Here is a 15,659-nt window from a genome sequence, read left to right as displayed (position 1 = left end):
CATGGAGATAAAGCAAACCTTACAAATCCCCACTGCTGAGGGAAGTGGTGCTGAGTGGCTTCTGAGACATAGGTGACCGTGTTATATCCCACATGTGCCCACTATTGTGTTAATTGGACCAAGAATATACATGGAGGCAGGTTAGCTGCATGAGTACACTCACTCAAGTGGATTCATTCACTCAAGAGACTCACTCAAGAAGGAGAACCTGATTGTGCACTTGGATTCTTGCTCTTCTGAGTATGATTTGATCCTGAAAGAATCCGTTGTTAATAGTGGCAACAGAAAGGGAATGACACAAAGAAGCAGGTAGTATTGGTCCTGAGATATCAGAAGCTATGAGTAAATACAAACAACAGAAAAGCAGAAGCCATTATGACAGCATAGAGCAAGAGGCAATTAGTTTGGATGGGATAGAAGTGACAGAGCAACATCTGTGCTAAAAGGACTATGAAATCATCCAATTGATGGAATTATATCGGATCTCTTCATCCCCTCGCTTAGCCATGTTACTGTCTCTTTGAGACCTGCTTGTTTGTTCGTGATCCATACTCTTCCTTTCAAGCCTGGTCTGTGGTCTTTCTTGGTTTGTAATCAGTCCTCGACTCAATATTATGATTCTCATCTTCCTATCTTTCAATAAATCTTCAATTTTTGATGGAATCTGAATGGTGTGTGTGTGTATGTGTGTGCGTGTTCTTTTAAACAAGAGGCCAAATACAGTGGAGTGTATTGAATTGGAAATAGTTCAGCAGAGAGCAGGTCAAATTAGTGCTCCAAGCATTCTGTAAAACTGGGTCTATTTCTGCCCAGCACAGTGTGTCCCTACTGTTGGATACTGTCATTGCAGCATCACTGTTGCCTGTCAAACTATGCTACTTGCTGTGAGAGGGATAATGACACGCAAAGCTAGTTATAAAATGATTTATTGATAACAACAGAGGAATTGCAGAGCACAGGGGATCTAACAAAGCCCAACGTTATTCTATGGCCCTGAAAAACAGCCTTGAGGAGCCTCTGCATGAGAGGACCCCCTGCCTTTCGCCAAACTCCTTGCTGTCCCAATAAACAGAGCCTGCTCATTACCTGGCACCAGCATGGGGTTCGGGGGAACATGAAGAGGCCCATGCAATTCACCTATGGTCAAAGGTGGCCCTTCTTCTCTATTGTTGAAAGATTTACTCAGCAGGAGTTAAGTCTGTACTGTTCCGAAAGCTTAGAAATGAAAAACTGTCACCTGTATGTCCCTGACATATGGGAATCTACATGTGGAATTATTCCTTAGTGCCTCTTGTCCTTCAAGTAGACCCTCAAAATCAATGCTAGAAGACCCACAGCGAACACATGAAATGCATGAGAGGGGCAGCGCAGCGTTACTATGGATCAGTGGGTCAAGAAAAGCGTAGAATCCATGGATCCAAGCAAGGCACAAGGTTTAAGCCAGGCTGGCGAGAGAAGCAACAGTCATGTGCCAAATACAATAAGACTGCCATCGAGGAAAGAACTGACCTGACAGGAAGCCTTTTCTATGCTTCCTTTGGGAGCTGGAGTTAGTAACTGACTTCTCAGGCTGTAACCATCCAGAGCTGGAGATTGAGGCAGAGCCAAATGGGGGTACCAGGCCTTGACTTTCGTTTCGCTGGTGTCCATCTGTTCGACATTTGAACCAGCCCTTTTATTACAATTGATCTGTATTTGGCTAATTCCTTTTATGTATGACAAATGGGGTTTATTGTTCCTTCAGAAAAATATGGGTGGGAAAGATTCAAATCTGATTTGACTATCAGCATAGTTGGACATTAATGGGACATTGTACCATCCTCCTGCAATCTTAACAAATGACTATGACCATGCCTATTTAAAAAAAATGACTATGATTTTTCACTGGCTGATTTGGTTTGAATGTGTAAATTATTTTTATTCCATTGCGTTAACTGCCAGAACACTGAATGAGCCGGTAACTCCCTGGCGTTGCTGAGCTGCAAAGAACTATTATTCACAATTGAATTTTTATTGATTTTCTTGTGCTACAATGACTTTTCTAACATGGTAGCTTGAAAGGAAAATGAGGAAAAGGCCAAATAGGGCATGCGGTGAGGAAAGGAAGGCTGCCGCCTCCCGTGGCCTAGCCCCACGTGGACTGCGTATTTGGCAGGTACAGCTGACTCGGGATGATCCTGTTGCTGATTGCATGATTTACAAGTTAGTCAAGTACCTGGCTTCCTCACCTTTCCCTCCTTTTCCCTTCTGACATCTTCGTTTCCAGTCATTTGGGGCCTTGTTGGCATCTCACTGCAGAACTGAACAGGGCAATGGACTGAAGAAGGAGCAGCAGTAAGGTAATGAGGCAAATTGGCCAGTGCTAATGATAGTTAGTATCATTCACACACACACACACACACACACACATGCATGCATACGCACACATATAAAAGTGAGGATAGATAAGTGTTACTTTAATATCATTGTAGTGCGTTTATTTACGTATTTGCTTTTCCTAGTCATCTAACTATTGGAGACTTAGTTGTATATCATTTGATAGTAAACATTCAGATGAGTTGAAGTGGAAACTCATTCATTCAGTCAGTCAGTCAACAAATATATATTACTGAGTGACTACTACATACGTTTCCAGGTGCTAGAGGCAAGGCAGTGAACAAAACAGATGAAAAATTTTGTCCTCGTGCACAGATTCTCATAACTAAAATCAAATTAAAGAAAAATATTTTAGAGTTCACTAATGATTTAAAAACACAGTGCATCCTTCTTCCTTCTTTAATAAATAGGCATTGTAGGAGTGAAACTTGGTACAATAAAATGAAGCAAAACGTATTTCTTCCCTGGCTTCTGACCGAGTTTAGTCTAGTTTAGAGAATCTCAACAGTTAATAGGAAAGGGTTTTTTGGATGCTTTTGTTTGTATGTTTATTGTTTGTTTGTTTGTTTTCTGGTTATAAGAGTAATCCATGTTCACCCCAGAAATTTTGGAAAATATAGAAAACAGACGAAGAAGGTAATTAATATACCCACAATCATCCAGTAGAAAATCTTGGAAATATTGAGTGATTTCTCTTTAGGATTTTTCACAGAATGTCTATAGTAATCCCACACCAGTTGCTATTTTACAAATTTTAAATCTTCAATCTTGATGTGCATGTATGCAGTTTGGTTCAGTTCCCTTATACAAAATAATGTGACAGTTATTATTTTTCTCCTTCCCATAGACCATGATTATAAGTGAGATCAGAAGGGGGAAATCTGTTTATATTCCAGCCTCTCAGTATGTATGAATAGAAGACCAAGTCTAATAAAAGAGTGTCCTTATGTGGTGTGATAACTTATGGAAAGAGAGGTAGCTAGGCAAGCATTTTGCAGAGACTTGCAAGAAAGAAAAATATATATGTTAAAAAAAAAAAAAAAGCCAGTCAAATCCTGATTGAAACAGTAAATGAGGTCTGGTGTGTATTGTGTAGGCCTCTGAGCTGCTGTGCCTCTGCTTATTTTTCTCTGAGAAACTTTACTGGAATAACAGAATCACTCACTAGATTAAGGTAGTTCCCACTGTGATATATTTTTTTACAGAACTTTCTATTTCCCCATTTCATTACTCATCCATATACCTTATATTTTCTTGTTTAATGTCTATTCTCCCTGCTGAAACATGCACTGTGGGAGGGATGGAGTGGTCTGTGTCAAGTTCTGTAACTTGTCTGGCACAGTGGCTAGCCCATGGTCAACAGTGTGTGAGGGAAGGAGGCTACTGCACATTTACTGAAAACCTGAAGATAAATTAACTGCTCCCTACCGAAAAAAGTTCTTAATGCCTATGTACCTCCTTTAATTGGAAGTAGATACATTCTATGAAAATATAATTACTAAATCTGGAGGAGGACAGTTCTTACATATTAAAATATATATTAGAGATAGACATCATTCACTACGAAATATTTTATTTAGCAATTTTTTGAAACACTTGCAATTTTAAATATTTTTAATTAAACTTTTAATTTTGAGATAATTGTAAACTCACATGCAATCATAAGAACTAATAAAAAAAGATCCTGCGTACCCTTAGCCAGCTCCCCTGAAAGGGAATATGTTGTAAAACTGTGGTCGTATTATAGTCTATTGACAGAGACCCAGTCGAGGTGGAGAACATTCACGTCATTTCAGGAATCTTTCATGTTGCCCATTTATGGGCACATCCATTACCCCCTCCTTAACCTCTGGTAGCCTTTCCTCTGTTCTCCATTTCTATGTCATTGTCATTTAAATTAAAATATACAAAAACTGAATCATGCAGTATATAAGTTTTGGGGATTGGCTTTTTTTCACTGAGTATTCCTTGACGATACATCTTGATCATTATGGTGTAGATATATCAATAGTTCATATGTTTTGAATGTCTGAATAGGATTCCATTATATGAATGCACCAATAGATATTAACCATTTCTACATCATTAAATAGTTAGATTGTCAGCAATTGCTCAACAATATAAATGATGATTTGAGCTATATCACTGTACTGCATTGTTCTATATCGCTCTCTAATTATTTTCGTAGGAAATTTAAAGTAGAATTACTGAATCATATAAATGAACCCTTTTTAATAATAGCTTCATTGAGATATAATCCGTGATACCTGTAATTAATTCACCTGCTTAAAGTGTACAATTCAATAGTTTTTTAGGATATTCCCAGAGTTGTGCAGCCATTTCCAGAGTCCATTTTGGAACACTTTCATCACAACAAAAAATTAAAACTATTCCTAATACCAGTGATACCTCTTTCTCCCCACCCACCTAGGCAGCCTGAGGCAATCACTAATCTACTTTCTAAATACATAGCTTCTCCCACTCTGCACATTTCATATAAATGGAATTATACAATATGTGGTATCTTGAGTTTGGCTTCTTTCATTTAACATGTTTTCAAGATTCATCCATGTTGCAGCATCTATCAATGCTTCATTTGTTTTTATTGTCAAATAATATTCCATTGTATGGATATACCATACATTATTTGTTCACTCATTAGATGAGGAACACATAAATTAACTTTTAACGTAATTTTTATACATATTTTAGCTTGCCCTTCATATTTACCCATTTTCATTTTTTTCTAACAGTATTTGAGACTTTGTGGTTTCTCATACTCTTTCTAACACTGGAAATTATTTGAATCAAAGAAACACCAAGACTGTTTGCAAGAGTCAAGGAATATATTGATGCTTTTTAAGTAGACATTTCTTTGATAATTACTGATATTAGCCCTTCTAAATATCTTTATTAGCCATTTATGTTTCTTTGTAAATCCTGTTTTCATGCCCTTTTGCCATTTTGATTTTAAGGTATTTACCTTTCTCACTTTGTTTCATACGCATTCTTTATACATGCAGGCAGGTAAGCCTCTGTATATAATTGTGCTTATAATGTTTTTAGATAAAAGCAATTTATAATTTTGACAGAATGATATCTACCAATCACTACCTTAAGTGTTTGTTCTTCAATTTTAGATTCAGAAAGACATTCCCTAGCCTAAGATCCAATAAGTATTTTAATACTTCTGTGGTTTTGTGTAGAAAATATTTTTATTAAGATGGGATTTATTTTGGTATTAAAGTAAGACATAAATCTAACTTTATCTTTTTCTTCAAAAGAACATCTTAATGCCTCTCTCACTTCATTTCTATGTCACTTTTATCATATACTAGCTTGCTACTTTTATTTGAAAAATGCTTTAGTTTATAATTAATTTGTTTATCTGATTTATGACAAAGCTACCCCCTTTAAATCATCATGGCTTTATAATATAGCCTTTAGTAATATATAATCTTTATTAAGTTGTATTATGCAGCCAATGTTCTTAAAAGGATTTTACACATATTAGTTTTTAATTCTCACAAAAACTATATGTAATAGGAATTATTATCCTTATTTTACAGATGAGGAAATTGAGGCAAAAAAAAGATAAAGATGCTTATCTAATCAAGGTGCTAGTAAGTTGAGGACCCAGAATTCAAGTAGATACTAAGGCTCCGTCGCCACTCTCTTCAGTGGTATGCAGTATTGCCTGCTGGATTTCTGGAACACATGCCCTAACACTTTAAATTCTTATTGTTAGTTAGTTATTATTCACGTTAATGATATGTTATGCATTTCTTTTTCCAGAGTTTTTGAATAATTACATGAATATTTTAGCTATGTTATAAAAAGTATTTAGATTTAAGAATTTTAAGTAATTTTTATTGCCCTCTGCCAGATTTTTTTAAAACCACAACTTCCAAATACTTAATTCATTATTTTGAGTGTCTTTCCATTAGTTAATTTAAAAAGGTAATATTTTCGGGAAGGGTGTGTAGCCAATTACAGTGTCTTGCCCTGATAATGTCTGAGATTGTATTGTTGTCAGTTTGCTCATGAATATAACTTGTCTGGGAATAGAAAGTTAGTACTCATGTTTTTTTTCCTAAAAAAACAAAGACATAGATTTGATTGATTATACTCTGGTAATCACTAATATAAGGAAAAGTTCTAGTCATAGCCTGATTATTTTTTTCATTGACAGTTACTTTAAAAAAATATATTCCACTTTATTGAGATATATTTGACAAAAAACTTTGAATAACTTTAAGGTCTACAATGTGATGATTTAGAAAAGGTTTATATTGTGAAATGATTGCCACAATAACATTAGTTAACATATCCATTACATCACATAGTTACTTTTTTTTTGATGGTGAGAACATTTAAAATGTATTCTCTTAGTAACTTTCAAGTATAGGATACAGTATCGTTCACTATATTCACCATGCCTTATGTTAGGTCCCCAGAGCTTACTTATCTTATAACTGGAAGTTTTACCCTTTGACCACTGTCTTCCATTTCCTTCATCCCCCAACCCCTGGCAACCCACCAGATTACTACTTGTTTCTATGAATTCAGCTTTTTTAGATTCCACATATATATGAGATCATACAGTATTTGTCTTTCTCTGTCTGACTTATTTCACCTAGCATAATGCCCTCAAGGTCCATCTGTGTGTGTCAAATGGCAGGATTTGGTTCTTTTTTAAGGCTGAATGAGTGTGTGTGTGTGTGTGTGTGTGTGTGTGTGTGACATTTTTATCCACAGAGGGACACTTAGGTTATTTTCACGTCTTTGTGAATAATGCTGCAAGTAACATGGGGGTGCTATATCCCTTTGAGATAGTGATTCCATTTCCTTAGGATATATATCCAGGAATGGGATTGCTGGATCATATGGTAGTCCTATTGTTAAATTTTTAAGAAACTTCCATACTGTTTTTCATAGTGGCTTCACCAATTTAGTTTCCCACCAGAAGTGCATTAAAAGTTATTTTCCTCTACCCTCACCAGCACTTATCTCTCGTCCTTTTGATAATAGCCGTCTAACAGAAGTGAGGTGATATTTCTCTGTGGTTTGATTTTTGTTTCTCTGATGATTACTGATGTTGAGCATGTTTTCATGTGCCTTTTGACCATTTGTATGTCTTTGTTGGAAAACTGTCTATGTAAGTCCTTCACCCATTTTTTTTAAATCGGATTGCTTGTATTTTTGCTATTAAGTTAGATGAGTTTCTTATATATTTTGGATATTAACCATTTATCAGATATATGGTTTACAGATTTTTTCCCATTTTATAGGTTACCTTTTCATTTTATTGATCGTTTCTTTTGCTGTGTAGAAACTTTTAAATTTGATACAGTCCTACTTGTTTGTTTTGATTTTGTTGTATGTGCTTTTGGTACCGTATCCAAAAAAAATGTTACCAAGACCAATGTCAATGAACTTTTTTTCCCTTTGTTTTCTTCTAGGAATTTTATGGTTTTAGGTCTTGCATTTACGTCTTTAATTCATTTTGAGTTTATTTTTGTGAGGTGTGTAAGATAAGGGTCCAATTTTATTATTTTGCATGTAACTATCCAGTTTTTCCAGCACCATTTATCGAGTAGATTACCCTTTCCCTATTCAATATACTTAGTTCCCTTATAAAATATTACTGACCACCTCTAAAACCACTAGTTCATAATCTATGAAGCTTGGGGCTGGAATTCCCTTGTCAAATCCTTTCTCCCTGTGATGTTCCATCAATAGGGGGCACCAGAGGAGCTGGACAGTGGGAGAAAGGCTACTGCTCCGTCTGAGAAAGGGTACTGCTTTCTATCCCTGGCAGCATCACCCTAGCAGAGTTTCTTCATCTGGGAAACAGCAGTTGCTTCTTATTTTCAGCTTTTTTTTTTTTTCTTCAAATGCTTCCAGAACCAACGTTATTATGCCCCCTAGAGAGGCCAGCACCAGTCTGGGCCTTCTTCAAAGGTCTGGATCTTGACTCCTTGGTTCCCTCCTTAAGTTCTGAGGTGCCAGTACCAACACCCAGTGGCCTCTCCTTGACGTTTGATCCCTCTCTAAGCATCAGTTCTATAACCTCAACCTCTTTCCGTTGTTCCCCTACCCACCCCCTCATTTTTAAGATGGAACCTGCTTCTAGCAGTTCCCCTTCTGCCTTTTCAGTCCTCCAATTCTTTACATTAATATTCTTTGTAAAATCAACTGTGATTTCTGTTTTACTCCTTGGATCCTTACTGATACATCTGTCTTCTGTTTCATTATTTCACTTTTCTGCAATATTCAAGTATGCTATTTACCGTCTCTATGATACATACATTACTAATTCAGCAGGTTTGTTTGTTTGCTTGTTTGTTTGTTTTTTCCTGCATGGTGGCAGTTTTCTTGATCTCAGATGTTATCCTATTTATAACTCCTGACTTTAGAGTCTCAGTTGCTATTTCCTTTTGACTTTAAAGAACTTAAATTACAAGTTATCTAAAAATGCCTCTTGTTTCTTATCTTAAGAGGAAGCTATTTCATTTTAGTTCTATGGTTTGTCTCCTTCATTTGTAGTACAATTATTTTTACGGGCTGGGGATGTTTTCTCTACTATTAGAAGTTGCACAGGTTCCTATCTGAATCTTTCAAGCGTTGGAACTATCACATAGGTGATAAAGGCATTTAGTTTGCCCATTCAGAAACTAATTAGGTTGGGTGACTTATAGTGAGAATCAGAGGGAGAGTTGAAAGCATTTACCTCTGAATCTGAGCGTTTATTTCCATAATTTTTAGTATATTTAGTAGCTGGTTGATATTTGGTATGTTTTTCCTCTTTGGGAATTGGAAACGCCAGTGTCCCTGCCACTGGTATTAGGTGTAGACCAGGCCTTGGTGATACTTGGTTTCTCACTTGGTGTGATATCTGGTTCATGAGTGGCTACTTGTTATGAGTTGGATCCAGATACATGACATCCCAGTTGTTCCCTAACCCCCTACCCCATTGCCTTTAATCTTTGTATCTCCATATTGAGGGGTATTAATATGCTTCTTCTTTTACATATATATGTATATGTATGTATATATACACATATATGCTTCTTGTTGGAACTTTTCCAGTGATTTCAAATGTCAATTGGGAAGAGCTAGAGGTCAGATGAATCCTTTCTTCAATCTGATCCTGGCTATATGAGATCTACTAGAAATACCTCAACATTTCTTGTTTATAGATAATACCCTTTCCTACGTTTCAGTGCCAATATAGGGTTTTCTTTTTTATATATACATATTTAGTTATCTGTTTTATTGAGTGGTTGGGAATGCGGAGGCAAAATGACTCCATTCTAATTGTTTTTTCATCCGCCAATATAGTTAATGTAGTGGAGTGTGGAGCTAAGCATAACTGCATTTTTGCTACATTTTCCATTTTTGTTGAACAAAGAAAGGAAATAGAAGAAGATAAAATAGGAATTCCCACTATTAGTTTTCTGTGCTTCATCTAGTTGAATACAGATTATTTGGTGTTGTCAAAACTGTAGTCATTATTTAGCAGCACTGAGGGAGACTTCCTTTAGAAACCAAAGCAATTGAGGAACAGAAAAAAAAAAAAAATGGCAAACAAACCAAACAAAAGTTGCCACAAAAACATACCTCTTTCCATTAGCAAACTGATGTCATGTGTTAGAGTCACTCACACTCTATGACATACGAGATATATAATCCTGATAAATAAATGAGTCATGTGGAAAAGGATTTTTGACTCAAAGATGGCTTGTGAGACAGCCGAGGAGAATTTGTGGCAAAATTGTGTAGGAAACATGACATTTTTTTTTCATTCTGGTGTTTACTCACAGTCCCTTCATTCAGTTTTGTGACCTTTATCACACATGAAGTCAGAAATTCTGAATCATAAGGTCTGCACCAATATATGGATGTCCAGTAGAAGAAAGCTGGCTTTATGTTTTAATGGACAGCAGAGAAACGAGAAGATGGAGCCCACCATCTGCCTGCAATGCAAGTTTTTTTAGGATCTTTTGCCTCATCTATGCTCATGAAGATCTCTGGATATACGAGTATAGTATTACTGACAAAAGACATTGGTTGCCTCTGGGAGGGGAAACATTAAGAGTAAAATTCAAAGGAAAGTGAATGCGTGGATTGCTGTACTTGTTATTCATTGAGTGTTTTTGACTTGCTAAAAGCAAGTTTAATGTATTTATAAAATTTATAAAGATGTAACTGATTCTGGAGCTCTGCGCTTTACAGGGAGCATATTTCATGTTATTGTAAGCACAGAAGAAAATTAAATCAATAAATCCACAGCCTGTAATTTGAGATACTCAATTGAAGAAAAATATGTTGTCAGGGAGGGAGGGGGAAATGGTTCACTCTGAGGAAGACTTGTAAAGCTGTCTTTGCTCTGCTGTCCCAGCCTTTCAAGTGACAACGAGAATTAGGCTTGTGCTGTAAAATGATCAAAATGTCCTCATTGATGCCTAAAAAGCAGCAAAGGTCAACTCCTACTGCTGTTAATGAAGCATATGTGCAAGAGGCAAGCTATGCAAATGAAGCTCTTTCTGAACTGTCTGTATGTCCTTTTCCCTGAGAAAGCTTTGCTGGCTAGCAGTCAGACAGAATATCAGGAAGCTTGGTGAATTTGTCCCTGTCACTGGCGTTGACGCTTTCTGTGACCACTGGCAAGCCAATTAACCTCTCCAAGACTCCCCTTTCCACATGGAGAAGGTTAATAGTGCAGCTTGTTTGCAAAGTGCCTAGAGCCCTCCATGAAGGGCAGGACACAGAGACCCAGCGTTAGTGTTTGAATGGAGGGCATTGTATTTTTTAATTATATGTTTGGTTGGATAGATTATAGATTTTGTGTGGTTCGATGTTGCCCCTTCTGCCTGTTTACAAATAAAAGACTAATAGGTAATCTCACCCTATTACCAGCTTCTAGAGCCCCCTAGGGGGTTATGGGAATGGCAGAGGTTACAGATTAATAGTGTATTCTTTAGTTAATGAAAAAAAAGTACATGCATTTCTACTGCATAATAGCTGTGGATGGCGATTTATTAGACCAAGTGTTTCATCAGGTGCTAAGCAGATAAAGCTGGCAAAGACTCATGAAATGATATGGTTTGTTGTTGTTGTTGTTTTCCCTGCTCCCCAGTAAATCTCTTTTATCCTTCACATCAATGCAGAGCATTAGGAACAGTATTGTTAAAGTTTATTTCAAATGGATATTGTGCATATTTTGGAAAATGATTCTGTTATTCTGGAACTCCTACAACAAGTGACTTTTGTGTGTATGTCTAGGTTGTGACAGCAAGCTCACTATGTTATTGTATTTGGAGTAAATGTGAATAATACTGGCCCTAGAGTGAAATCTCATATATCTCACACTTCTTTGCAGATTTACGGAAGAACTTTGAACAAGATCCACAGGGGAGGGAGGTTCCCATTGAAGGCATGATCGTATTGCACTGCCGCCCGCCGGAGGGAGTCCCAGCGGCAGAGGTAAGCCAGACTCTTGGGACCTCAACTGTTCCCAAGAGAGATGACGGAATCCTGTGTGGTCTTATGTGAAGTAAAAGAGCCTGTGTCTGACATTACTGCTGTGGGGACTCAATTGATAAAGATGATGAAGAAGGTGTGAAGGAAATAAGTTGGAAGAGGAAACTGTCTCCCATCTACTTTCCCGTTGATGCTAAGCTCTTGCTAGGCAACCTGGGGAGGATTTGGTCTGTGTGCTTGTTTTCGGGGACTTCAGATCACACAGGTAGCATCCTCTGTCCTCAGTCACCTTGAGCATCCTGATGTGTACGTGGCTTATGGATCAGTCTGAGCTCCAACAAGCAAAGTCATGTGAGTAAGTGCTCAGGAAAGGAGGTTCAGACCCTAGTGCCAAGTTTCAGGGGGGTTTGCACTTACTCCTTCATTTGCTCATGGAAGATTCAGTCAGCATTTGTTATGTTTTAGGCATGGTGCTGGTATGAGAGATATAAAACATGGTGAAGCCACAGGTCTCTGGTCTGTTATCCTTCACAGTGAGGTGTCTAGAATCCAGTCAGTGTGTTTTTTCACTCCTTTCATGTTTTCTAGAACTTCTACCATACTATTAGAATATAAATGTCAGTAATTGGACACTATGGTAATAGGAAAGGCTTCCTAAATCTTCCAGTCACTATTATAAGATGTTCTGATAGACTAGTAACAGAGTTATTAAGGCAGTATTGTTGGGTGGTGGTGGTGGGGCTCAGAAGTATACGTTTATAAACATAGGCTTGTGTTGAGCAGTAAATAGTCCAGTTGTGGCTTTTCCCTGAGGAGCTAGGAAACTATCTGTAGAGCTATAGTTTATTTACTGGTTGAAGAACTAGGATTAAGAATAAAAATTGGTAGTTACAACATAGTCACAAAGATGTAAAGTAAAACATAGGGAATATAGTCAATAATATGGTAATAACTACGTGTGGTGCCAGGTAGGTACTAGACTAATTAAGGGGATCACTTCTAAATTATATAAATGTCTAACCACTATACTATACACCTGAAACTAATATAAAATAATATTGAATGTCAACTGTAACTGAAAAAAATAATCAAAATTTCCAAACTTTGAAAAAAAATGCAAAACAAGACAAGATAAAACAACAGGAACCTCTGCCCCACATTTTAGCTAAAGTTGCTGTGGGATTTCATAGTTGAAAGGAAAGAGAGTAGAGAAAACAAAGTGGAACAAAAAGACACACACTCTTGCATAGTTAGATAAAAAGCATGGTGGGTAGACGCTATTCAAAGCTCAGATGGTTCAGGCAAATGAAGTAAACGGACTTGAAAATTAAAGTGCATTCCATGCATGATATGAAATGAATAGAATGGAAAATGCTTATTTTCTTAGATTTGTATTTAATGTGAAACCAACAGATACTTGATTTATTTTCCTTCCTTCCTTCCTTCCTTCCTTCCTTCCTTCCTTCCTTCCTTCCTTCCTTCCTCCCTCCCTCCCTCCCTCCCTCCCTCCCTCCCTCCCTCCTTCCTTCCTTCCTTTCTTTCTTTCTTTGCCACCACCTTGTTCCTTTCAGAGTGTGCCCTAGTTTCCTAACGGGGGGGTGACAGGCAGCAGGGCGTTCAGTGAACAGGTAAACGTGTCAGTCTCATTGAGGGCATCCTGAGCGCTCCTGGGAGTCTAATTTTGGTATCAGCAGTTCACTATGGTTGCTACCCATGTCTCCAAATCCCAATGTAAAATGTTCCATGCAGAAAAATGCCTCATCTATGTCATACTGGGTGTGTGTACAGCCAGGTTTCCTTCCAAGCCTGTGCTATGTCCCCACCATCAACTTTGGCTGATTATGAGAGGAGTGAAGTGGGAGGAAGGTCATGGTTTTATTAGCTGTCTGCATGTGGGAACCTAACGTTCTCTAGATGTCTAGTAATCAATTTTTACAGCTGGAAGAGAACTTTGATAATTACCTGGCACAACCTTTGCATTTTAGAGGCAAAAAAACTGATGCTCCAATCAATGACCTACCAAAGGTCTTACAGCCACTTAAAGGCTAACTAACTCTGTTCAAAATCTTGCAAAAGTTTCCCAAATCACTCGGGATAAAAGTCTCTGTTCTTTGGGTGCCCTACGTGGCCCAACACAATCTGGCCTGCAGTTACCTTTGACTTCATCTCCTACTACTCTGCATCTGACCGTGTTATGGCCACATAGCCTCCTCATTCTTCCTCACATGCACCAGCCGTGTTCATACCTCAGGGCCTTTGCACGTGATTGCTAGAATGCTCTTTTCCAGCTATTATATTGCTTCATCCCTTCTTTTAAGGCTTGCTCAGATATCACCTACTCAGTGAGGCCTGCTCAGATACTTTGTTGAAAGTCTCATTTCCCCTCTCTGTACATAGACTTCCAAGCCCCCTTCTCTGCTTTGTATTTTCTCCTTAGCGCTTATCACAAACATACTACTGCATTTACTTTGCTTATTTTCTGTCTATTCCACTAGAATTTAAGCTCCATGAGGGACATTTTTTGTTTATTTTTTCTATCATTGTATCCCAAGAACATAAAACACTGCTTCTCATATCCAAGTGCTCAATAAATATTTGTTGACTATGAATAAAAACTAGATTCTTGCCTGTATTAATGAATATCTGAGGGCATACCAGGACCTGCCCCAGACAAAACTGTGAAATCCATCAGACTTTTGTTTTTTTTTCCTTGTCTCCCATTCTGGTACTAGCAAGTGAATAAAACATTCCCTATCTTCTCTTTGAAGACATAAATAAAAAGGTAAATATATATATATATAAATGTATATGTATATATATGTGAGAGAGAACAAAGAAGAGAAGGATAAAGGGTGTTCAGTCTGGTAAGATAATAGCCTGAGGGGAAACTATGCCTTGATGTGTAACCGCGTCTATGAGTGTGCACGCATGCCTGCATCTACGTACCCATACCCACATCCACAAGCCACACACACACACCCCCCCACCAATACACACACAAACATACTCATCCACACATTGAAGCATCTTCCTAGAGAGTTAGAGAGTCCAGGCGACTTATGGGTTATAAGGACATCAAGGCTCGTCAGGACGTGGCTGGTAAGGGGGATTCCTGTGGGAATGTGGGCTGACCTCCGGAAATAAGCAGCATTTCTTTCTGTTCAACTACTGAGAAAGGCTGAAGTTGGGCTAAGCCTGGAAACATCTCTTTGCACATCCCTCCATATTTCTTGTCCCTGTTCTTGAAGGCAAATGAGTTCTGCCTGTTGACTCAGTTTGTGTCCTATCTTCATTTGCTTCTGATGTTGCTTTTCAGCTATAACCGCAGGAACAGACCAGGATGTGAAAAACTTCCAGTAGCCACACATACCAGTCAGTGAAAAAATTATTTGGGAGAGTTGTTGAACAGGGGACGAGGGAATACAATACAGATGTATCAAAAAAAAAAAAAAAAGTCAATTTTCTTGTCTGGTACTTATCCACCCTCCTGCCAAATTTCCAAACTATAGATGCTCACTTCCTATATTAGCTTGCTAGGACTGCTATGACAAATTACTGTAAGCTAGATAGCCTAAAATAATAACAAAAATGTGTATTCTCTCACAGTTCTGGAGGCTAGAAATCAGAAATGAGGATGTAAGCAGGATTAGTTCTTCCTACTGGCTCTGGAAGACAATTTGTTCCATGCTTCTCTCCCAGCTTATGGTGGTTTTCGGCAACATTTGGTGTCCCTTGACTTGTAGATACATCGCTCCATCTCTGCCTCTTTCTTCACATGATATTCTCCTCTCTGTCTC

At 37.8% G+C, this 15,659-nt stretch overlaps 1 protein-coding gene across 11 annotated transcripts in view; it reads left to right on the top strand.

Moving 5' to 3' along the window:
* UNC5D (unc-5 netrin receptor D) overlaps positions 1–15,659 on the top strand; it is a 505,816-nt gene that overhangs the window by 290,034 nt on the left and 200,123 nt on the right. For all 11 annotated transcript variants that reach the window (XM_074329674.1, XM_074329672.1, XM_074329673.1 and 8 more), the window contains exon 4: positions 11,762–11,865. In XM_074329674.1, coding sequence (XP_074185775.1) covers positions 11,762–11,865 — 104 coding nt within the window. The remainder of the gene's footprint in view (positions 1–11,761; positions 11,866–15,659) is intronic.

The sequence above is a fragment of the Rhinolophus sinicus genome, linkage group LG04, assembly GCF_036562045.2.
Source record: "Rhinolophus sinicus isolate RSC01 linkage group LG04, ASM3656204v1, whole genome shotgun sequence".
NCBI lineage: Eukaryota > Metazoa > Chordata > Mammalia > Chiroptera > Rhinolophidae > Rhinolophus > Rhinolophus sinicus.
The sequence above is the reverse complement of the archived record's forward strand: the minus strand, read 5'-3'. Positions and strand labels throughout refer to the sequence as shown.